The sequence below is a fragment of the Diabrotica virgifera genome, chromosome 1 (genome assembly GCF_917563875.1).
Source record: "Diabrotica virgifera virgifera chromosome 1, PGI_DIABVI_V3a".
NCBI classification, from domain to species: domain Eukaryota; kingdom Metazoa; phylum Arthropoda; class Insecta; order Coleoptera; family Chrysomelidae; genus Diabrotica; species Diabrotica virgifera.
The window spans coordinates 162641769-162667134 of NC_065443.1; the positions used below are offsets into that span (position 1 = coordinate 162641769).

At 33.8% G+C, this 25366-nt stretch overlaps 1 protein-coding gene across 12 annotated transcripts in view; it reads right to left on the reverse strand.

The window, feature by feature from the left end:
• Positions 1-25366, reverse strand: part of LOC114336930 (uncharacterized MFS-type transporter C09D4.1) — a 467061-nt gene that overhangs the window by 106217 nt on the left and 335478 nt on the right. For all 12 annotated transcript variants that reach the window (XR_007695792.1, XR_007695791.1, XM_050641711.1 and 9 more), the window contains 3 exons: positions 22138-22279; positions 17368-17567; positions 13134-13237 (listed from right to left, as the gene is read on the reverse strand). Coding sequence is in view for 10 of the 12 variants with exons in the window: in XM_050641711.1 (XP_050497668.1) it covers positions 13134-13237; positions 17368-17567; positions 22138-22279 (446 nt within the window). In the remaining 2 variants the exon portion in view is untranslated. The remainder of the gene's footprint in view (positions 1-13133; positions 13238-17367; positions 17568-22137; positions 22280-25366) is intronic.

Sequence of the window (25366 nt, forward strand, 5' to 3'; positions counted from 1 at the left end):
AACTATCATTATTTTTTCAGTTATTTCAATTCTGATAACTCGTTTATTATTAATTTTACGAAAAAAGTGATTCTTAATAAAAAGTTCTGGATGGTCTAAAACTTAAAATACAATAATCTTATATCAAATTTTATCAATTTTATACGAGGTATGCCAAAAAAAGATAAATTTAGATCAAAAATAAAGTACCTTTATAGTTCGGAATATTTCAATTAGAAGGATGTAATTACATAATGAAATATAGTTTTTAATTCTAAATAACTTTTCATAATAACAATTTTCGATATTGTGAAAAATAAACGTATTTTACTCTTGAGCGAAATTCATATTTTTTGACATACCTCGTATAAAATTGATAAAATTTGACAACAGATGGTTGTATTTTAGATTTTAGACCATGCAGAACTTTTTATTAAGAATCACTTTTTTTCGTAAAATTCATAATAAAAGAGTTATCTGAATTAAAATAACTAAAAATAATGTTATTTATCCATAATTTTTCAAAAAAAAAATTTTCAATTAGAAGGATGTAATTGCATACTAGAATACAGTTTTTAATTCCAAACAACTTTTCATAATAGCAATTTTCAATATTGTGAAAAATAAAGCTACTTTACTCTTGAGTGACATTCAAACTTTTTGACATACCTGGTATAATATTCAAAAAATTTGATATTTGATAGTTAAATCTTAGGTTTTGGACCATGCAGAGCTTTTTATTAAGAAAAACTTTTTTTCGTAAAATTAATAATAAAAAAGTTTTCCATATGGATACAACTTACAGGGACATACTGTATATATATATATATATATATATATATATATATATATATATATATATATATATATTTACTATACCTCGTAAGACTGTCAAATTTATGCGTTCGTACGAGTACAGGAAATAGAGGAAGAACAAAGCGACGAAGAAGTAGAAGAGGAAAAAAAGTGACGAAGAAATAGAGGAAAAAACTAACGAGGAAATAGAAGAGGAAAAAGGCGACGTAAAACAAGATATAAAAATACTAAACATGGTTCTGACAATTAACGAATTTTTGAATATTGCAAGCAAGGTATTGCCCAACGAGTTTGATGGAAGCGCAGGTAAACTACAACCATTTTTAGACGCATTAGAGCTACTTGGAAAAATAGCCGAAGGACATGAAGAAACAGCGATAACATTAATAAAGACAAGATTGACCAATAAGGCTAGAAACCTGATAACCACAGAGGATACGATACCACTTATAGCTGCGGCACTGCAGAAAGAATTAAGAGGCGACAATCCGAAAACGATAATAGACAAGTTAGCAAAGAAAAGGCAAGGAAACAAAGATGCAGCAGTGTACGCATCTGAAGTAGAGGAACTAGCGGAACAGTTGAAGGTAGCATACATAGCGGAAGGAATGCCATTGGAATTAGCGAAAAAATACACAACGGAAAAAGTTGTAGCAACAATGAAACGAAATATTAATACGGATAGAGCTAAGTTAATACTGGAGGCAGGTAATTTCACAACACCGCAGGAAGTAGTATCTAAATTTTTATCGATTGATACGACAGAGGAGAACGCACAGGGAAGAGTATTCAATTATAGGACGAATTATGAAAATAGGAGAGGACAACAGCAATACTGAAGAGGATACTATAACAAATACGATAGAGGAAGAAGAAATAACTTCGGACAACGGAACGAAGGAGAAGCAACAGAAAACCAACGGAATTATTCGAACAGAGGATATAGACAATTTAACAACCAAACGTACAGAAGGAACCAGCGAGGAGGACGTAACAGAAACGTAAGGCTACTGGAGTTAGAGGACAGCTAAGAGGAACCAGAAAACCAGCAGTTGGGGTTTTGAATGAAAGAAACAAGGAAAGTACACAGGCAGAAGTGGAATATAATATTTACAACTTGGGCAACAAGCAATGACAAAAAAAAAACAAATCCAACAAACAAAAAAAATACTAAAATACTTAAACAAAAGATATTAAAAACTTAAGCTCAAATCAAAACTGAAATTAAAATGGTGGTTTTGTCGCAGTCGTACTAACAAACCCGAACAAAAAAAACTAAATCTAAAGTAACGAAACGTAAATCTAAAGTAAATCTAAAGTAACGAAAAGTTGACATCTAGTCCTCTATCGGCAAGGGACAGAGTCGGACAAGAGGCCGTTTCAAAGTTCCGTTAGTCGTATGCACGGTGGCTACCCGAGCTACCCCGTCTTTGCCCGCATGCAATTCAACAAGACGCGCGAGAGGCCATTGACACGGAGCCAAATTATCCTCCTTCAAAACAACTAAACTACCGATTTTGGGTACAAAGCCAGAATCTAACCATTTGGACCTTTGTTGCAAGGTATGTAAATACTCCTTACGCCATCGAGCCCAAAAATCCCTATGGATGCGTTGTAACAACTGCCATCGGGACAAACGATTGAGGGATACCTCCGAAAAATCAGGCACAGGCAATGATGTTAAAGGTTCGAGAGTCAGGAAATGCCCTGGGGTCAAAGCGTTGAGATCTTCAACATCATTGGTCAATGGGGTGAGAGGCCGCGAATTCAAAACGGACTCAATCAACGTCAAAACAGTGTAAAACTCTTCATATGTTAAAATTTGAGCCCCGACTATCCGAGCAATATGTTCTTTTACAGAACGAATGCCGCGCTCATAAATACCACCAAAATGCGGAGCCGCAGGAGGAGCAAAAGAAAATTTAATATTTTCTTTATCAAGAGCACCCTCCATAAAGCTACGCAATTGTCGATACGCGCCATGAAAGTTGGTACCGTTATCACAAAATACTTGCGATACTCGACCTCTCCGAGCAATAAAACGCTGTAAAGCGGCTAAAAAGGCTTCTGCGGACAAATCACTAGCCAATTCAAGGTGTAAAGCCTTTGTGGCACAACAAACAAAGAGGCACAAATATGCCTTTTGACTTCTAACTCCTCGATAACGAGACATAGTTATCGAAAAGGGCCCACCATAATCTACCCCACAAATCGAAAAGGGTTTAATGGCTCCGAGACGAAATTTAGGCAAATCACCCATAGGGGGCTGTAAAGCCCTAGGAGATTGCTTCCAACATCTAATGCACTTAGACAAGACTGAATTAACGGACTGCTTAGAAGACAATATCCAAAACCTTTGACTCACCAAAAATTGAGTACTCTTAAATCCAGCATGTAAGTACTTTTCATGATAATGACGAACTAGGAGAGTCGTAAGACGAGATTTCTTTGGTAACAAAAAGGGGTGTTTTGCCTCATACGACAAGGAAGACTGCGATAGACGACCACCTACTCTTAAACACTGAGTATTATCATCTAAAAATACTCCTAATTTGCGAAATGGTTTTGGAAACGAGTTCGACTGAAGCTGGTCTTCAAAATATTGTTCCTGTGTAAACCTAACAAGAATAATTAACGAGCTTTCCAATTCTACTGAACTCAAGGGTCCTACACGTCTTGACCTTTTCAAACGAGAGTTGTGCGCGAATCGCAACATAAAGGCCAAAATTCTTTGGATAGAGGTAAAAGACGATTGGTTTTCTAACAAACAAGACAAAAAATGTTCCTCACGAGTGGAAACAAACACTAAACTTTTTTTTACCTCTTCCGAAGGGGAGTTTTCCCGCAATGATGGAGGAACCTCTGGAAAGATTAATGGAACATTATATAAAAACGAAGGACCTGTCAACCAGTCTAGTTTCGATACAAAAGCGGCCGGTAACATGCCTCGCGAAGGCGCATCGGCTGCATTACTTTGAGATTCAATGTAATGCCAAGAATAATTTTGACTATGGGCCTGGATATACGAAATGCGATTTGCGACGAAAGTTTTAAACCTAGAAGGTGAACTTTTAATCCAGTGCAATACTATTTGTGAGTCTATCCAAGCATACACCTTTTGAAAGATTATATTCTTCCACGACTGTGACACAAACGACATAAGTTTGACCAAATGAACAGCAGCTAACAATTCTAATCGAGGGATCGTAATCTGTTTCATAGGAGCTACTTTCGACTTGGCACAAAGTAAATTAACTTGGACCATGTTCTGACTATCAATACTACGAATATAAACGACACAAGCGTATCCCTTTTCACTGGCATCAGCAAATCCATGAAGTTCTAAGATGGGACAAGAGGAAATATTCAAAAAACGAGGAATTTTAAACTGTGAAATAAGAGATAATTCACTTTTATATTGCTCCCACACACGAATAATTTCTGAGGGAGGACGATCATCCCATTCAAGACCAGTTGCCCAAAGTCGTTGGATTAAATGCTTGATGAAAAAGGTAATAGGTGTTAGATAACCACACGGGTCATAAATTCGAGCTAATTCGAAAAAAACGATCTTTTAGTACAAGGGACATCCTGCAATTTGACGGAAAATTGAAAGACATCGGACTGTGCAATCCACTTCAAACCAAGGATTTTTAAAGAAGGACCATTTGATTCTGGATCAAAATTAATAGAATGAGGATTAATATGCGATTCAGGAAATTGCGACAACAATTTGGGTTCGTTCGAACACCATTTCCGTAACTCAAAGCCTCCTAACTTCAACAAAGCGACTAATTCTTCGACTAAACTTTGTGCTTCTTCGAGCGTCGAAGCACCGAAAACAAAATCATCAATATACGAAGCATTACAAACGAGCGACGCGGCTTTAGGAAAACGAGAGCCTTCGTCCAACACTAGTTGTTGAAGGGTTCTTAGAGCGAGATACGGCGAGGATACAACTCCAAAAGTGACAGTTAACAAACGATATTCCTGAATCTCCTCCAAGCTAGAAAATCTCCATAACACACGTTGATAATCCGTATGCTCAGGAACTACTAAAATATTACGATACATTTGACGAATATCTGCACACAACGCAAAACGATTGAGTCTAAAATTTAACAAAAGCGAGACGATGTCCTGTTGTAGCTTAGGACCGACTAATAAATAATCATTCAACGATTTACAAAGTCTGGGACTTTTCTGAGACGCATTATATACCACTCGAATTTTAGTAGAGACACTTTCCGACTTAACAACGCAATGATGTGGGATATAATACTTTCCCTTTGTCTTTTCGCCCTCAGGAACCAATTGCATATGACCTAAATCAATATACTCCTGCATATGGGACGAATAATCCTTTTGCAAACCCGGCTGACGAAACAAGCGACGTTCCAACGAAATAAATCTGTTCAAAGCAACATCATAGCTATCTTTTAAACAAGGCGGCGATTCACGAAAAGGCAAAGACACAACATATTTTCCCGAGACGTCCCGACTATGTGTTTCCCGATAAATGGTTTCGCACAGAACGTCTTCCGGTTCTGAAACTGGCTCTTCCGGTATGTTCTCCAGTTCCCAAAATTTCCTTAACGAAGAATCTAACGAGTCTTCCACATTTGAAAGACAAACAAGCGACGAAGAAGAAAAACAAGTTGACGAAAGGTTAGGTGTGCTAGTTGGGCTCAACAAAATATATCCAAAAACGGTATTTAGGGCATCAGGTTGTCCCGGTTTACCTTCAATTTTACCCTCTAACAACACCTTCGAAAATATACTACAACCAATTAACAAATCGACCGATTGACTACAATTAAATTTGGGATCAGCTAACTTCAAATTTTTAATATAATTCCAAGCAGAAATATCTATTTGGGTGCTGGGCAAATCCGAGCAAACCCGATCTGTAATAATAGCCTCCAAATGAAACACCGGTGACTCCTGATGACGAGGTTGGATAGAGAAACTTATTTGCCCCTGATTCAGTTTCGTTTGCATCGAATTGAGTCCGTTAACTTCGAACGAGCAAGGAGTTTTAGGCCATCCCAATCGATTGGCAGCCTTTCGACTAATGAACGAACTCATCGAACCCGAATCAATAAGACATCTCAAGGGTTGTTTGCACCCTTTACTGTCAATTGCATGAACCAAAACAGTACCGAGCAAGATTTCCTTTTTGGTTTCATTTTTATTTCCTACAAAACTAGCTGCACAATGGGATACTTCAGGAGACGATTCGATTCCCGATGTCCCTGGACTATTATTTTCTGAGGACGACTGCCTATTGGAACGGTTTCTCTCGAAGTGTAACAAACTATTATGGAGATGACTATTACATTTGCTACATTTGAAGGATTTAGGACACGACTTGACTGAATGGTTAGCCTGATTAAGACACTTAAAACAGGAAGAAGACTCTTTACAAATCTGATATCTCTCTTTTGGCGATTTTTTCAAGAACAACGAACACTGGTTGAGATAATGGCTTTGTTTGCATAAAGCGCAACATACTGAAGACGAATTTGTTATGAACGACGAGCTACTACGATTGTGCCTTGAATCACCAGTCTGGTGCTTGGAGTTGGCCCTTGGCTCCGTGCTATTTGTGGCCCGCGACGACTTCTTTCCCTCACCTATACTACTGTCTAAATTATCATACGCGATGTATTGGGTTTCGATGAACGCTACTAATTTTTTAAATGAAGGAATTTCATTAGACTTATTTTCCAACTCGAATAACTTAATGGAATCAACATCTAATTTCGACAAAAGCAAATTGAACATAATGAAATCCCAATGCTCAGTGGGAAGGCCTAAAGTTTTCAATGCGGCTAAGTTTTCTAAAAAGGTGTCTACCAATTTAGCTAGATTTTTCGAGTTAACCGCGGAGATTTTTTGAACGCCCATTATCACATCCCAATGGGCGGTCGCACAACGACGAACATTTGTGTACCGTTTAACAATTAAATCGTAAGCCACTTGGTAATTATCGTTAGTTATGGGCAAATTGCGAATTAAGCTAAGCGGAGTCCCGTCTAAACAACCTTTCAAATATTTGAATTTTTCTACGTTTCCTAGGGCTGCATTGTTATGCACTATCGAATTATAAAGGTCTATAAAGGATGCAAAATTAATAAAACTTCCTTGAAAACGCGGAAGATCAATACGAGGTAAGCGAATGTGCGAAGGATGAGCTCCGCCGGAAGCACAAGACGCTGGACCTGGACTTTCAGATGGTGACCCAAAGAATTCCGCGTCAAAAACTTTGATTTTGTAGAATAAGTCCAAGAATAATTCTCGGACTTTTTCTTCGTCCCTCGTATCTGAATCCGGTACCGACAAAACATTATTAATAATGCTTGTATGCTGCTTTAAAAATTCCTCCTTAATCACGTCTAACTCGCTACACCTTATTTTAAACAACGATCGTAAACTCTGATCAGAAACGGCTTTACTACCTAGATCATAAATCGACTGAATGTCATTGAGCGCTGTATGCCGCTGGAATTTCAATTTTCTCGATCTATCCATTCTAATCTTTTATATAAAAAAATTTCAAACAGAAATGAAATGATCAAAATAAAATATTATTAACTGTACTATAAATGCGACGATAAAAAAAATGCAATAATAAAATACTAACACGAAACGCGATTATAGAATTAAACTGCCTGAAATCAAAAAATTAAAAGTATAACACAAAAAATATTTCTCTACGCCCATGGGGCGACGCGATGCTCGGAAAAATACAAAATATTTGGTTTCTTAAACGGAGAAACGACAATAATATTAAATCTTTAGACCCATTCGAGGAACGGAAACTCAATACTATTTAGTACCTACTTTGAATAATAAATCACCCGATGCCAACCCCAAATCCGTCACGGTAAACAGATAAGCCTCGCTTCGACACGACGCAAAATCAAACGATAAAACTTTCCTAATAGGTACATATCCCGATATCAAACAAAACAAATATAATTAATAATTAACATATCAAGTCTATATTACAAACCTATTGTAATATATAACAATAAACGAATATATGTATTATAATTGCGACGAATCAATCAAACCACCATTTCAAATTTTAAACAGTGTATCAAATAATATTAAAAAATAATTCATATCAGGTTAGAAGGATCAAAAAATGTAGGTTATTAGCAGGTATTGAACGAAAACAATTTAATAAAATCAACACAAGCAATAAACAATACAAATTACGTGCCAATTACTATTTTTCTTCGATAGCTACTATTGGTAGAGATTAAATGGAAATTCTCATAGGCGCATATAAACTTAATACGCACATTTAAATCAATTGTTGGTGGTCAAATAGCACAAAAAACGATAACAGGATATAGGTAATAACAAAATATAAGGTGAAAATACTAGGTATGTACTTACGATCGGACATCATCTACGAAGTCACCATTTTACGTGATTACGCGTTGGCCGTCTCAATGCTTCTCATCGGGGGAAAATTCTTTTGGACCTCAAATGGTTGAAACGTCCAATTCTTCGACACAGGTGGATTCCGAAAAATAGGCGAGCGAGGAACCACGGGCGTCGACAAGGGTAAAAATGGGATATGATTTCGAACTATTTACACAACAAATCAATTGTATGGAATTTCCAACAAATATTGATAAAAAACTCTCGAACAGTTTGACGAACCTCAATAAACGAGAGATCAAAACGGTCACTGAAATGGTGACTGGACATTTCCGTTTAAGAAATCACCTATACAAACTAGGTAAGGTGAATGAACCATGGTGCAGAAAGTGCGAAATAGAAGAAGAAACTGCCATACACATACTATGCCATTGCAGTGTGCTAGGTGATGTAAGGCAGGACTTCACTGGTCAAATAAGGTTTGAACCAGAAGAGATCCTAAAACTACCAATAAGAAAACTGTTGGCCTTCGTTGAGGCCACAGGACTTATTAAAGTTTAAGGAGAAGAACAGGGTTTGGTACAAAGGTCTTATGACCAAGTACCAGAGACTAACGAGTCTCGCCTGAGTTAAGAAGGAGAAGAAGAAGAACTCCGAAATTATGGCATTTAGGTATAGAGAGAATATCATATGAAAGATAATCAGTATCCATTAAGGACTTCAAAATTTAAAAAATATACAGATTTCCAGAAAAACGGAAGATTTGACAACAGTGTAATTACCAGTATAATATCGGCCACATTAATAGACCCTTACCCACCAAAATCGGTAAAAATCGTTCTAGCGGTTTCCGAGAAAATAACGTGTTGCGAGGCTTTTTCGCAACCATGTACATATGTTTGTGTTATAATATATACCATCTTTGGATCTTTCAGTCGTATTAATTCCTTTCTGATATTTTAAAAGATGGAGGTGATTTTCATGATAGCTTCTTCTTCTAAAGGTGCCTAGATATCCTCTGGAGATGTTGGTGACCACATTGACCCATCTAGTTATTCTATTCACAGCAGCTCGAAATAGATCAGTTGACGTTAGACCAGTCCACTTTCTAAGATTGGCTAGCCAGGATATACGTCTACGTTCAGGGCCTCTCTTGCCCTCAATATTCGGTTGTAGAATCAACTGTAGTAGTCGGTATTTTTCATTACGCATAATGTGGCTGAAGTAAGCCAATTTTCTGTTCTTTACGGTGTTAATCATTTCTTTATCTTTTCTTAATCTCTGGACCATAGTTATGTTAGTTGTGTGATGTATATATGAGACCCTCAACATATGTCGGTAGCACCACATTTCAAACGCCTCTAACCGTTTTATTGCATCTTCTGTAATACTCCAGCTTTCTACTCCGTAGAGGAGGACACTAAAGACGTAACATCTAAGAATTCTTATGCGTATATTATACTTAAAGATAAGTTTCAGAGAATCTTCCTAAGACTGTTTAAAGAGCTTCTGACTTTTTCAATACGAGTTTTATTTCGTAGCTATGATTCCAAGTATCCTTAATGTTGCAGCCCAGATAGCATATTTTCTGTACTCTTTCTAGGGGTGTATTGTTTACGGTTATTTGGGCGTTATATACCTAGTGTTCTTACTAACGATCATTATTTTTATCTTCTTACAATTTAGTTTCAGGCCGTATTTGTTACATACTTCTACAACATTATCCATCATCCATTGGAGCCCCTGCGTGCTATCTGCCAGCAATACTGTATCGTCTGCATATTTAATATTGTTTATAAGTTGTCCATTTACTGCAACACCATCTTCTGATTCGTCCAAGGCCTCTCTAAAGATGTTTTCAGAGTATATGTTAAATAATGCTGGTGACAGTATACAACCCTGTCTAACTCCTTTTCCGACTGTAAAGATTTTCGAAAATTTTCGAATCGAACTGTTACTTTTTGATGGAGATATAAGTTGGAGACCAGTCTACATCCTTACCATCGAGTCATAATGTTTTTAGGATATCGATTAGTTTCCCATGTGAGACTTTATCAAATGCCTTCTCGAAATCTATGAAACATGCATACACATTGCAGTTGCCATCCCTGGCTTTCTGTATTAGAACTTAAAAGCTGAAAAGTACTTCCCTCGTTATAAGTCCTGCTCTGAATCCAAATTGAACTTCATTCAGCTGTTCTTCTAATTTAGTATATATACGCGAATGAATGATCATACTTCAAATACATGGCGCATCAAACTAATTAATCTATGTTCTTCACATTTTCTAGAGTTGGCTTTTTTGGGAAGTGGAATGAATAATGATAGTAGCTAGTCTTTTGGTAAGTAATCAGTCTCATATATGTTGTTGAATAACTTCGTAAGAGTTGTGATTTGGTGTGTCTCTAATAGCTTTAAAATTTCACCATGCACCTCATCAGGTCCTGGTGATTTCCCATATTTAATCCGCTTAATGGCCATAGTTACTTCTTCATTTGTTATTACTGGGCCTTAGGGATTGTCTATTAATAGCTACGGGACTTCAATTTTCAGTTGTAGACTTGATTACTATAAAAAAATATTCTAGCATTATTATTCTTCTTCTTCGTCTTTCTGTGTAGGCATTACTCTTACCCAGTTATTAATGTTCTCCACCTTGCATCTCCGTCGTATATCTGTACTTCTAGCTCTGTCCCATAGTGTCTTACCAGCGATTTTTCGAAGGGTTTTCATCTCTTCTGTTTCTAGCATTCTTGTGTTCTCTCTGTGTCAGGTAGCGTTTCTGCCGCTTATGCCATTATTGGTCTGATGACTGTTTTGTAAATCGTACCTTTCATTTCTTTTCCGATATTTTTATTTCTCCATATTGCTTCATTCCGGCAACCTGCGGCTCTGTTTGCTCTACCCAGTTGATCTTCAACTTCTGTTTCGAGTCTCCGTATCTGGATAGTGTGATGCCTAGATATTTATACTCACATCACTTGGTCTATTATCTGACCCTCCAGCTCTAATTTACATCTTAGTAGATTTACTGTTATGACCATGCATTTTGTCTTTTTTCGAGTAATTAACATGTTAAATTTTCTGGCGGTTATATTAAATTGGTGCAGCATACGTTATAAATTATCTTCACTTTGACAGATTTGTATTGCATTGTCTGCGTAACACAGATTATTTTAAGATGTTTTTCTCTCATTTGGTATCCTTTTTTTATTGTTTCGTCCATATTGAACAATAGAGAACGCAAGGAATCCTCCTACCTTATCCCATTGCCAGCCTCAGTTGGGTCAGTTAGTTCTCCTTCTACTTTTACTTTTATTATGTTGTTTTGGTAGTCAAATTATTCCAAGAAGAACTCTCTTGCATACGTACAATAAGTGGATAACGTCCTCTAATTTGACCCTACAATGCCTTCTTTAGGTCCGTCTTCTTCTTAAGGTGTCGAGACCGCTTATCGATCGTTGGCTCCGATGTTGCCCAGCATATTAACAATCATTGCTTTATTTACAGCTTCACGAAATAGTTCAGTGCTAGTTTTCCCAAACCATTGGCGTAGGTTTTTAAGCCAAGAAGTTGTACGGCGGCCCACACTTCTTTTTCCCATTATTTTACCTTGCATGACACGGTGAAGTATGTCATATTTTTCTGGGTGACGCATTATATGACCAAAGTATTTCAATCTACGCCTTTTAACCGTGTTCACTACTTCACAACTTTTGTTCAAACGTTGCAAAACTCTTTCGTTTGTGACTTTTTCTACCCAACTGATCTTCAGAATACGGCGGTAGACCCACATCTCAAATGCTTCTAGGTTTTTTAAAAGCTATTATGTCAGGGTCCGTGCTTCAACCCCGTAAAGTAGTACTGGGAATATCTGACATCGAACAATTCTTATGCGAAGTTCCAAATTGAAATCATGACTGCACAGAATTTTCTTAAATTTCATAAAACTTGTTCTTGCTTTGGCAATTGGCAATTCTACTTTTTATTTCTGTACTAGGGTTCCAGCTTTCATTAAATGAGTATCCAGATATACAAGATAACTTACGCGTTCAATTGAGTCATTAGCAATTATTACGTTACAATTATTATTATTTACGGCTGCCTGTTTACTAATAACCATAAACTTTGTTTTCCTTGCGTTGAGTTTGAGTCCATATATCGCACAGATCGCCACCATTCGATTCAATAACGCTTGAAGATGTTCAATTGATTCTGTCACTGTCACTAACGAGATGTCATCTGCGTATCTGATATTGTTCATAAGCACGCCATTAATGATTATACCATCTTTTGCGTTTTCCAACACTTCATTTAAGATTGTTTCAGCGTAAAGATTAAAAGAAAAAAATTTCGTGGACCTAAATTTCTTTAGGTCCACGAAACATAAATATGCCAGGTTGTAATATTCTAATGATTGTAGTACCATTGAAATACCTTATATTTTTCATAATTATTCATCTCCAGATATTTTTATCTCCAAATGTTTGCATATCCAGATATTTTCATCCACCTTATATTGCATAACTGTTTGACACAATGTGAATATTTGCTCTGTGGTTTCAAGTCTGAAATACTCTTAGGGTTTGCTCACTACGGAGAGCAATGGATTGTATCCTCGCTCCGACCCTTGCTCCCTGGTATTTATAATTCTCTCATTTAAAATAAATACATTATTTTAAATTCGAGAATTCACGAATATAACGAATATAAATACCAGGGAGCAAGGGTCGGAGCGAGGATACAATCCATTGCTCTCCGTAGTGAGCACAACTTTATGCTATTAACCCTTATTTCAGTATTAAGTATCGCCTTAAAAGATGGAATAACCATTGTCAAAAGAGCTTACTCAATTTATGATATAGGTACTGAATTTATGATTTATGAATAATGATTTGTGATTTATGAAATACAGAATTTATGATTTATGAAATACTTACTTGAATTTATGATATTTGTCAAGTATAATGCCACAACAAACAGATCCTAACATACCAGCTACCACAATGACAAGTCCAATTCGGCCAGCGTCTGCACTTGCTCCCTAAAATACATGAATATTTTTTAATTTCATAGATCTTTTAAACCTAATAAAAGTTTTTTTTAATTATTTGAATCATCATTAATTAACAAATAAAGATAAGAATATTATTAATATGCAAACAAAATATCTGTCATAAAAATTTTGGACATATTTCAGATGCTATTTATTATGTAGATTTTTTATTCACAAAAAAGTATTACATTTTCATGGCAGTTTTTTGGAAGATATATTATTTGTCAACTGTTCAGGCTGATTTTGACCATTTTTGATCTCTACGGCCATAGAAAAAAATTTAACCAGCAGAAATTTTTCTAGTGTAGACCAATATTAAAAAGGAAGTTAAATAAAGGCCAATGAGGCCATGAGGCCTTCCTGAACTGAAAGGTTAGAATGAAGTTGGTTAGTATTGGAAGGCCATGCCAGCTCAAAACTTATGGCATAGGTACTCTTATTCAAGATATTGTTTAATTCAGAAGCTATTTTTAAAGAAAATATTTTTAATAGCCGCATAGACTTATTGGTTTTAAATAAGAATATGACTGATGACTGATGTGATTAATATTGGCAGTGTGCGGCAACGTTATTTCAAATTTTCACGCTGCATAGGTCAAGAGTATAAAGCTCTAGAAACTCAGGTACTGCTCATTTTGTCATTAAATCCGAGGTACGTTTTTCGGTCGTTACCAGGTGGCGGATCTAGACATTTTTTGCCATTTACCATGGAGAGGGGCGCGGGGAAGGGGATTCCAATGAGGCAACATTGAGGGAATTCCAACCAAAGCGAAAGACATAAAACATATAAACAATAACTTTATGAATTATGTTCCCTTAATGTTCCCAACTAGCCGGTTTGTCGGTTTGAATTTGTTTGTCTATGGTTTAATTTTCATGTCAGCTATGTAATATATTTTCTGACTCTCTTCAGTAATTAGATATCTACTGCCTAAATATTTTATGTAAAACAGAAAAACTGTTTTTAATATTTTAGTGGCTAAGACTATTTAGTATTAAGTATAGAGTATTCCAAAAAACGTGTCAAATCAGTTATTGAAGTTTGTAGGGGACACAATACATATTTCAAATTTATATTCTTGATATTTTTTTCATTCCGTTTTACGAATTTTAAGTTCTTAATATTTTTGACATAAAATCACTGATGTTAATTTCTTTCAAATTAGAGAATTGTTTATAGTCCAGGGCGCATCTGTTTTGAGATGGACGTTGAGAGGTGACTCAAATTTTTTTGCAGAAATTGCTTGAAAATAACTCAAATAATAATATTTGAGTTATCCTCCCACTCAAAATGGTCCGGAACATTGTTTAAATAATCAAAATGTCAAAATATGAAGGAAAAATTCGATTTTTTTATTGGTTTTTTGATTATAACTTTAAAACTATTCATTTCTGAGAAAAGTTGTACTGATATAAAAGTTGCGTAATTAAATTTCCTACAATATAGAATTGGTTAAAAATTTAAAAAATAGTCACCCTTGATGCAAAATAGCAATAATTGCGAAAAAAACCATACAAAAACAAGTATTCGCATTTTACGTTTTTCAACCATTTATGCTACACTTAGGACCTTCATATTTTACCCAGAAAAACTTTATGATATAGTAAAACAACACTGTAAATTTCATTAAGATCGATTTAATAGATTTTGCAAAATAAATTTTGCAATCCAGCTTTCGCAAAAAAATTCATTTTTTTTAAATGTTGCAGGACTGCAGATATTCTTTTTCTCATGATCATCTTTCAGTGCGTTACAGTTTTTCGATTTCTCTCTAACGCATTAAATTGTATGTGACAGAAAAAAAGGCACGTCTGGGAATACTTCGGTAATTATTCTAGTTCGGTGATTATTCTAGTTGTCGATAGATGGCGCCATAATCAAAAAAGAATTATTTATTAAATAAAATAATAATATTATCAATATAATCTGTACAATTTATAAGACTATACAAATGAAAGAAAATACCATTTTATAAATGCAATAGACACAATTGATTTGGTTTTATTCCAAATTGAAAATAAAATTTGACAACTGTCAGATTTAACTAAAATGTCACGTTAGAATAAATGTCATAAATATGTATTATCACGGACTTACCTTTTTTTCTATAATTTGTGACGCACTGAAAAATGTTCATGAAAAGGAGAATAGCAAGTTGAATTTTTTTTGCATATACAGGGTGGTGAATCGGAAAACGGGCCATAGGATACTCAATGTAAAATTCTAAACTGTTGAATTTCTGCTTCCCTAATTATGTTACATCAAAAGTCATGAGAAGTTATTTGTAGAGGATTGAAATCTGTATTAGAAACAGAAGTTACAATTGTTCTACGATTTAAACACATTCCAAAATTTTGAAAAATATAATGTATTTACCGCAGTAGGTATGTGTGGGCATGTTAGGCCACACGTTATTATTTAACTGACAGTGAGCACATTATTGACTGAAGAAGATATCTTTATTATTAATACTTCTCCTTAACTAAAGGTATCTTATCAACTTTATTGTGTTTTAAACAGTAAGTGATAAAATAAATAAAAAAATTGACAGTTCAAATTGTTAATATAATAAATTTATTGTCAACAAATGCAACCTTATACACATTATGGTATTGCGTGTGGCCTAACTTTGGCGTATTACTCTGAAAAATGTATTATATTTTTACAAAATTTTGAATAATTATTGTTCGTAGAACAATATTAACAGTTGTTTTCAATACAGATTTCAATTCTCTACAAATAGTTTCTTATGACTTTTGATGTAAAATAATTAGGGAAGCAGGAATTCAACAGTTTAGAATTTTACATTGAGTTTCCTATGGCCCGCTTTCCAATTCACCACCCGGTAGAAGTGTACTGTACCTTTCATTTGCAATTTGCAAAATTAAAATCGATTAATTACCACGGCGTCAGGAAATTTTTTTAATAAACATTAATTTTTGGTGCTACGCGCAGGACAGCGGTGTCTGATTCACACAAGTTAATTTCCACAAAAATTTCTTCGAATCTTTATCTAATATATTATTTTCTTACTCTATATTTTGTTGTATTTTACTATTTTAATTCCACAAAAATCAAACTAATTTTATTATTGTTTGTGAAATATTGTTTAAACAATTGCATATGTTTAAAAATAATAAACTTTTATTCTCTTAAGTTAAAATATATGAACAAAGAAAGTTTTTGCTAAAAAAGTGTTATTTTAAAGTATAGAGTATGTGTTTTTATTTTGCAATAAATAAATTTATTTATTTATATCGAAATGTAATAAAAATTAAAATGTATCAATCATTATCAAAGGTCATTGGAATGCCCAATCAGAGCAAACTATCCGCTGTCCTGCGCGTAGCACCAATATTTAAAAAAAATTCCTGACGCCGTGGTGGTTAATCGATTTTAGTTTTGCAAATTTCAAATGAAAGGTACAGTACACTTCTATACGCAAAAAAAATTTCAACTTGCTATCTGCTTTATTTTCAGTCCTGTAACATTTTGCACAAATTAATTTTTTTGCGAAAGCTGGATTGCAAAATTTATTTTGCAAAATCTATTAAAACAATCTTAATGAAATTTACAGTGTTGTTTTACTGTATCATAAAGTTTTTCTGAGTGAAATATGAAGGTCCTAAGTGTAGAATAAATGGTTGAAAAACGTAAAATGCGAATACTTGTTTTTGTATGTTTTTTTTCGCAATTATTGCTATTTTGCAACAAGGGTGACTATTTTTTAAATTTTTAACCAATTCTATATTATAGAAAATTTAATTACGCAACTTTTATGTCAGTACATCTTTTCTCGGAAATGAATACTTTTAAAGTTATAATCAAAAAACGAAGAAAAAAATCGAATTTTTCCTTCATTTTTTGACATTTTCATTATTTAAACAATGTTCCGGACCTTTTTGAGAGGGAGGATAACTCAAATATTATTAGTTGAGTTATTTTCAAGCAATTTCTGCAAACAAATTTGAGTCAACTCTCAACGTCCAAATGTACTAATATTTTTACAGATGCGCCCTGGTCTATTACTGTTATGTTTGATTGTTTTTCTATTTCTTAACACTTTTTAACAATACCTAACGTTTACAAGCAGTTCTTATCAAAAATAGTTACTTACTGGATAATATAGTAATACAATCTGATTAAGAAGAGTAGAGATTGCGTAAAATACTCCAACGTTTATTCCGTAAGCCACCAACAAAAACACAAAAGATTTATTTTTACACAAATCTTTTAAGGAATTCATAAAATCGATCGTTTCTGATTCTTGTTGAAGAGCAGCATGTGATGGTGGAGTCGGTGGTTTATCTTTAAAAACTGGAAAAAACATAAATGCAGTCAGATTTTTTTAATTAAAAGTATGTTATAATTTTTTCTAGTAATGGAATTCGTTAGTACGTTGATTAATAAAAATTAAGAAATAAATCAATTTTATAGGTACATAAGTACATCAACTTTTCAACATCAACAAAAACCGATAAAAACATATAGCTCCTCCATCTTGTACCGTGATAAACGTCACATCTTTGTTATTTTATTTTCAAAGAATTATTTTATTCTTCTTCTTCTTGCAGTACCGTCTCCTATCGGAGGTTGGCTACCATCACAGCAATCTTAACTTTATTGGCTGCAGCTCTGAACAACTTTATGCACCCGTACCACTCCCTTAAATTTCACAACCAGGAAATCCTCCTACGTCCCACGTTTCTCTTTCCCGAGATTTTTCCTTGGATTTTGAGTTCATTTTATCAGGATTATCAGTTCCGTTCATTTAATTATTGGTTTATTTAAATTAATTAATTACATCAATAACAATACCTAGTAATTACATCAAAATACGTTATCCCAATGACGTCGGTCATTTTTATGTAACTGCACTGCCACCTACAGTCGATTAAGTTCGCGAATAATTCATTATTCATATAGGTAATCCTTAATTAATTTCTTAACGTCTTTTATTGTTTTTACTGGTATTCGTTAAAAATTAGTTGGCGCCCTCTCTTGTTATTTTCTATAGGCATATCTCCGTACATTTGTTATAAAACATCTAATTATTCTATCATCAGACATTTATATTATATGCTCTAGACACGCTCTATAGGGGAGCGCAATTAGAACGAAAACATGCATTGTTTCGGAAAAATTCAAACAAGCTTATATTTTTCTAAAACTTTTTTTGTTAGTTTATATACATGTTAAAGTAAAAAGTTCTACTCGCAGATTTGGCCGCTAATTGTTTATTAATTGTTTAAACAATAACAATTGTTTTGTATAAATATTTTTAAAAATATCGTTGAATTCATCATTTTACTTTGATCAAATATGTTTCTATTTTGTTTTTGATTATGCTGAATCCGAATATGGCATTACAATTTAAAATTTCTTATACAGAAGCTCTTATACAGTATGTCTGCGTAACTAGGAACCACATGCAAAACTTTTTTATTATCAATTTTACGAAAAAAGTTATTCTTCATAAAATGCTCTGGATAATCAAAAATTTAAAACTCAACCGTCATATATCAAATTTTATCAATTTTATACGAGTTATGTCAAAAATATAAATTTCGTTAAAGAGTAAAGTACCTTCATATTCCAGAATATCAAAAAATGATATTATGAAAAGTTGTTTGAAATTAAAAATTATGTTTTAATATAGAATTAGATCATTCTAATCGAAAAAAAATTTTTCAATTTTTTCTCAAATTACGAATACCCATCATCATTTTATTACAATAATTATGAAAACTAGTTTATTATCAATTTTACGAAAAAAAAAGTTATTCTTCATAAAATGCTCTACCTGGTCTAAAATCTAAGATACAACTAACAGATATCAAACTTTTGCAATTTTATACGAGATATGTATAAAATATGAATTTTACTTAAGAGTTAAGTGCCTTTATTATTCACAATATTTTAATTAGAAGGATGTAATTGAACACTGAAACATATTTTTTAATTCCAAACAACTTTTCTTAATAACAATTTTCGATATTGTGAAATTATAGAGGTACTTTACTCTTGAGTGAAATTCATATTTTTTGACATACCTCGTATAAAATTTGACATTTGATGGTTGCATCTTAGATTATATGATGCAGAGTATTTTATTGAGAATAACTTTTTTTCGTAAAACTGATAATAAAAAAGTTATCAATAGGTCTCAAGTTACGCAGACATACTGTATAAGAGCTAAAAAATTTTTTTTGTTGAACATTTATTATTGTTGAAGCTTATTATTAAATGTATTTTAGGTAAGTTTTATAGAAAACAGTTTTGATCACTTTGTATAAACATTTTTTTAACTGGTAATTTTCGGTGTTTGTATTACATTTTTGTTATCTTTCTTAATTTTCTCAAAAAGAAATAGTCTATTTCATTTCTAAAGTAAAATAGTTTAGTGCATTTTAAAGATTACATCCCACGCTTTAAGAAAGCACCTATAAAACTGTAATAAATCTGTTCAAACTTGAGTAATACCGTCTTAGTGGTGGCAATTCTCTAAAACTACGAAGTTTTCAAAAATTACATTTTTTGAGACGTCGTATCATTTGAATTAAATTTTTGAGATTTTTTTTGAGAGAAACATCGTTTAGTAATATGTCTGAAAGGTAAGCTGTGCAAAATTGACAGTTTTATAAGAAACAATGTATTAGTTACACATGTTTAAATCATTTTTAAACCAAATTCATGTAAGTCTCACTTTCCGCCCACACCATATTTATGCCCATATGTTTTATTTCTTTTTATTACAACCATAATATAGCTAAATTATTCTTAGTTCATGATAAATTTATAAAATTTCATTTGAACCATTAGTTAAAGAATTACATTAAAATAACGCAACCGTGCACTTCGCCGTACGCTAGTTTACAGTGCGCCAATGTTTGTGAGAAGGGTGACTTTAGCGTTATAAATAAAAAATTATAACAGCTACACATTTAATTTTAGAAAAATCTTTATAAAGGGTTTTTTCTGTAAAATTTTCTGAATTTTTCAACGATCAAGTCAGTTTTTTTCTACAATTTACATTTTCGGAGTTATTTTAAAGAACATCTAATTTCGCAGTTCATTTGTTTAATAAAAAATGAAACACCCACTTCTCGAATAGAACTTTTTGATATGTTGTTTATTAAACATTTCTTAATGAAATTACAAAAAGTCGTATCTTGGTTGATTTTTTCCGAAGTGAAAATCTGTATGCACTCCCCTACCATGTCAATGTCGAGCCCCCATTGATTCTGTAAGTCAGTTCCTCTCATGTCAACATGGATGCATTTTTTATTTGATTTTTGTGACTACTTAAGGCCCCGTTTAGCCAGTAAGCTTCATTTATTCCAACAGACGTTCAAATTGGGGTGACTAGTTTCCGACATGTTGTATTTTCATATAAATTCTTTTAACCGTTTTTCATATTTAACCTCACTTTTATTTTCACAGCACGTGTTAATGTTTGATATATGCATGTATAAATCATACAAAATTTATCTACTTAATATTACTAGTAATTATTCTATATTAATTGCCATCTGCTATAGTTTTTAGTTATTTTTTGAAGAATGACAATGAAACTTTTCAATGAGTCTTTACGTCTGATATGTATTCTAGTTTTTGGCAATAAATCAAAGGAACCCTCTCTTGTTTCGGGAGGAATTCTAAAGCCTCCTCAATCGCTGGCGATACCACTACCACGATGCATCTAACGTAAGCACCACCAAAAACAACTGCAGGAGACCTGGCCATAATATCTCGAAGCCAGGTCAACAACACCAGTAACCAACAGTCAAGGCACCAAGAAGCTACCGACAGTTACAAATTGCCATAAATATAATATTCACTGTTAGCTTTCGGCAAGACTGCATTGAATTTAATAAATAATTTTTTTATCTTTAATGAAAAATATACATGATTAGTTAGCATATTGTTTTTATTTTTATTTCCTCCATCTAACTAAATCATCATATTTCATATTTTGATTAAGACAGGACCTACTCACAACATGAGAGATGGTGCTAGGCTGGCATAAACGATGTCTATCATAGTTAATTGAAATATTATTTTACCATCATAGTAGTATTTTAATTTTCTGTGGTAGTTGATCGTCAAAAAAATTTGGTTTTCTTTAAGATAACGGTCGTCTTGCTCAATTATGGCTGTTAAAGTGTGTGTTAAACATAATAAGGATTGCCAATAATTCGTTCAGTTTCAGAGTAGACTATGAATTCTTTGTCACTGCCATTAGCTATAGCATAGCTTAATTTGATATGTTGTACAGGCATTTAAATGAACAATTAGTAGGTACATGACAATCATCCTGATTTTCTACTAATAATGTTGCATCTATTGTGCCCTGGGGTACTAAATTAAAAATTGATAGAAACAAATATATTCTTAATTAAGCCGGGTATACCTACATATGTGAGGCGAACTGTTTGCGAACTGCTCGCATACAGTTCGTTGAAAATATATTTACAGCTAACCATAATGATCCATGGAAAGCAACGAACCAACTGGTGCGAAGTTTAATGTAGGTAAATTATGCACTTAACTTGTAATTTTATCTCAAAGTCACGTTCTAAATGTAAATAAAGACAGCAATTATTTGTTTATTAACTATGAAATAAAAATTGATTACATTGTGTTTCTCACGTTTCTAATCTCTAGGAACACATCGTTCACATAATCTCCGTTCGACGAGACAATATCGCTGCGCGGGCCGCCAAATGGAACTGCGCATATCCTTTGTGTTCATCCCAAAAACCGACAGACCGTGGTTCATAACGAATGAAAAGCTCGTAAGCGGTTCGTCCTACCGTACAAATTATACGAATATGGCGTTCGCATACAGTTCGGCTCGCATATGTGTACCGGGCTTTATACTTACACAAAATAATAATCACAAGAAGTAGTGTGGTGAACGCACCGACAGAAATGAACATAACATAAAAATCATGTGTCATTTGGTCAATAGTTGAATCAGCACTTACAAATATTGGAGGTAATAGGAAGCCTAACGCAACACCCAACTGAAAAGAAATATAGAAAATAGTTTAATGAATTAAAAATATTGTGGAGTTTTTAATAAAACTAGCAGTTCGAATTTATATAAAACTATTTATTTATCACTATTTAAATATCAGCTTATGAATAGAAATAGGTTATTTCAATTTAGACCGTTGTGTTTTAATTGTCAATTATGCGCGTCCTCTAAATGTTAAGCCGTCGCGCCACGGCGGCGCACCTCCTCGCGTCGCTTTTAATAGTCCGTTTCTGTCGCACTATATGATAGGCTTATTTAATTAGCATATTGGCAATAATTTATTGAATAACCAAATAATTATTAGAAAAAGCTATGTTAATAATAAATTATATAATTTTAATAAATGTCAAGTATTTGTTGAGAATTTTTTACATAAGCACGTTTAATATGTATAAGTAAGACCAAGACGCACTATATAGTGCTACGCAAGGAGGCGCGGCACGGCTTAACAGTTAAGTGGACGCGCATAACTAACAATTAAAAACAACGGTCTAAATTGAAATAAGCCCCGATTACTCTTCAGAACTAAATGTGTAAAGATCAACTTAGGCACTTACCAACCTCAAAAACAATAATTTACATTGTGTATTCAAGCCTCAACATGCGTATTTTCGCATTTTTTAGATTCTAAATCGCTTATAAATCGAAAACTATTAACTTCTAAGAAAAATGACAACAGGCCTTTTTTATTAAGAATTATCCAAAAAAAAAACGTTATAAAATATTTTCTGGTGCGAAAACTCGACTGCTTGCCCGAACTCCGCTATTTGCCCGAACTCCGCTATCGCGTCGTTCGGGTCAACGGCAGTCTCGTGCGTGAAAGTATCACTTTCCGCACTAGTTAGGAAAATAACTATTTTCAACAATAAAACTGATGCCTTGAAATGTAATAAACTACTTATTTGCATGGTTTAGGTAAACTTATATGCATTAACCTTGAATTATTAAAAAGCAATAACTCGATAACAATGTTATTGTCTTTATAATAATAATTGTTATTCTAATTGGAACATAAAAGCAGGGCCGGTTTGTCTGCAATACTCTACTTATCACAAGTTCTAGCTAACTTTTCGAACTATTGAATAGGTGTGTGGTGTTTCTTTCAATCTTGTGTTATTGACAGTAAACTCAACTACAATGTAATTGCCTGTAATTTAAATTTCCGGTAATTTTTTGTAATTTGCACAATTGTAATTGTGCATGTAATTTAAATTTCTTTGCCCTCGCTCATTTCTATTCTGAATTCTTCTATTTCCTCTTCGAGGAAGCTTCGAGAAGGTTCGTTTCCTCGGAAACGAATCTTCTAACTATCTAACTTCTAGAACTTGTAATTTTCCATCTTTCATGGAATATTATATAAATACTCAGGACTTTGGCAAAACTGCTATACAGGGTGTTTCATTATAACTTGGAAATATTTCAACTGTAGATTCTTGGGCTGAAAATAAAATATTATCTAAGGTATATCCCAAATCACCTAATCCGAGAATGCTTCCTAAGGGAGCTAGAGCTCTTTGAATATGGCTCTTATGTATAATTAGTTTTTTCAAAATACCCGCTGAACGCTTCTATTTCTCTTTAAAGTTTGTCATACGTATTTAGAAACATCCTGTATAAGCTCCCATATAACATCCAATATACCTTTTATTTGGTCCTGGTATACCTAGGACTTTTGCAACTTGAATCAGTTTCCCTTATAACAATAAGCTCTTTACTGTACGCTGTAGGATTCTCATTAGAATAATACTTGAGATACCAATCAAGATCAAAAGTATCCGGAGTCGCCTCTCTACTCTTTCTCGTATATTTTAATCAAGATTCAGAAGATTCACTCATTTCTGCGCTATCTTTTCGGTATTTTTACTTTTGTGTCTGTGTCCATTTTATTTCCACGGATTGTGACGAAATGTGAAGGCTATAAAAGGCAAGCGTCCACAGACCCGCATCGTACGCATCGGACGCATCGTACGCAACGGATTTTAGTTTGCCTTGTACAAAAACTTATGTACCTGCGTCCACTGACCCGCATCGTACGGATCGCACCATCGGGAAGTCGGGAAGGCCGAAGGGTTGCTTCGAGGGGCAACTTTTGCGATGCGTGCCGATGAATCATTCGGAATGCCGATCAGTGGACGCACCCCACGGAATTTCGCTTGGGCCAGTGGGAGCGGGAGCTAATATACGGCTATTTGCATTTTGACGATCGTCTTGTCCGTAATGAAACAAGTATAAACTCAGTTTTAACTGTTATTTTATATATAGGTACATTCAGAAAAAAATATTACAGGCCAAGATAAGTTGATTATGGGGATTAAATATCATAAATTACTCACTTTTCATGTTTATTAGTTTTTTTTAAGATATCTTGAGTATCTAACTATGAAAATTATTCTCGTTAAAAAAAACAACACATTTTTTTATCACAGCAATGAACTTTTTAAAAAATATTAGACTTGCTAATGATGTTTCTGAGAGAAGTGTAAAATTGATGCGAGACATTTTATTGTCCCTCACAAAAGATGAAAAAGCAACCAAAGTGTGTTACAAGTAGTTGAAAACCAAAAAAGTATTTAAGAGTACACAGTAGCGATCAACAGGTAGCAACAAACGCGGTCCAAGATTGCGAAATTTCTGCGAACTTTCAAAAGTGAGGCAACAGTGCGTCGGTAATTCGACACTGACAGTGACGTTTATACTATCAAAAACAATAATTTTTATACACATAGGCGTGAAATGTTGCCAAGTCAGTGACGTTCGATTTCTTGTTATAAAAAAATTGATTTTTAGTAGTTCCAATGTGACCCAAAATCTAGGAACGGGATAAAAAAGTTTATTTGAAGGAAGTGTATTTTTTGTCTTTCTTAATGGCGGTACAGGCTCCGTTTTTCAATATTCTATTTAGTTATAGAGTAATTTCCACATACTAACATATTTCTGAAATTGGGCTCTGAACCGCCATTCTTTATTATATTAAGAATATGTGTGCCAAATATCTCTACAAAATATTCAAAATTAGAGCCGCAATCTTGGAACGCGTTTGTTGCTACCTGTTGATCGCTACTGTTTGCTCTTA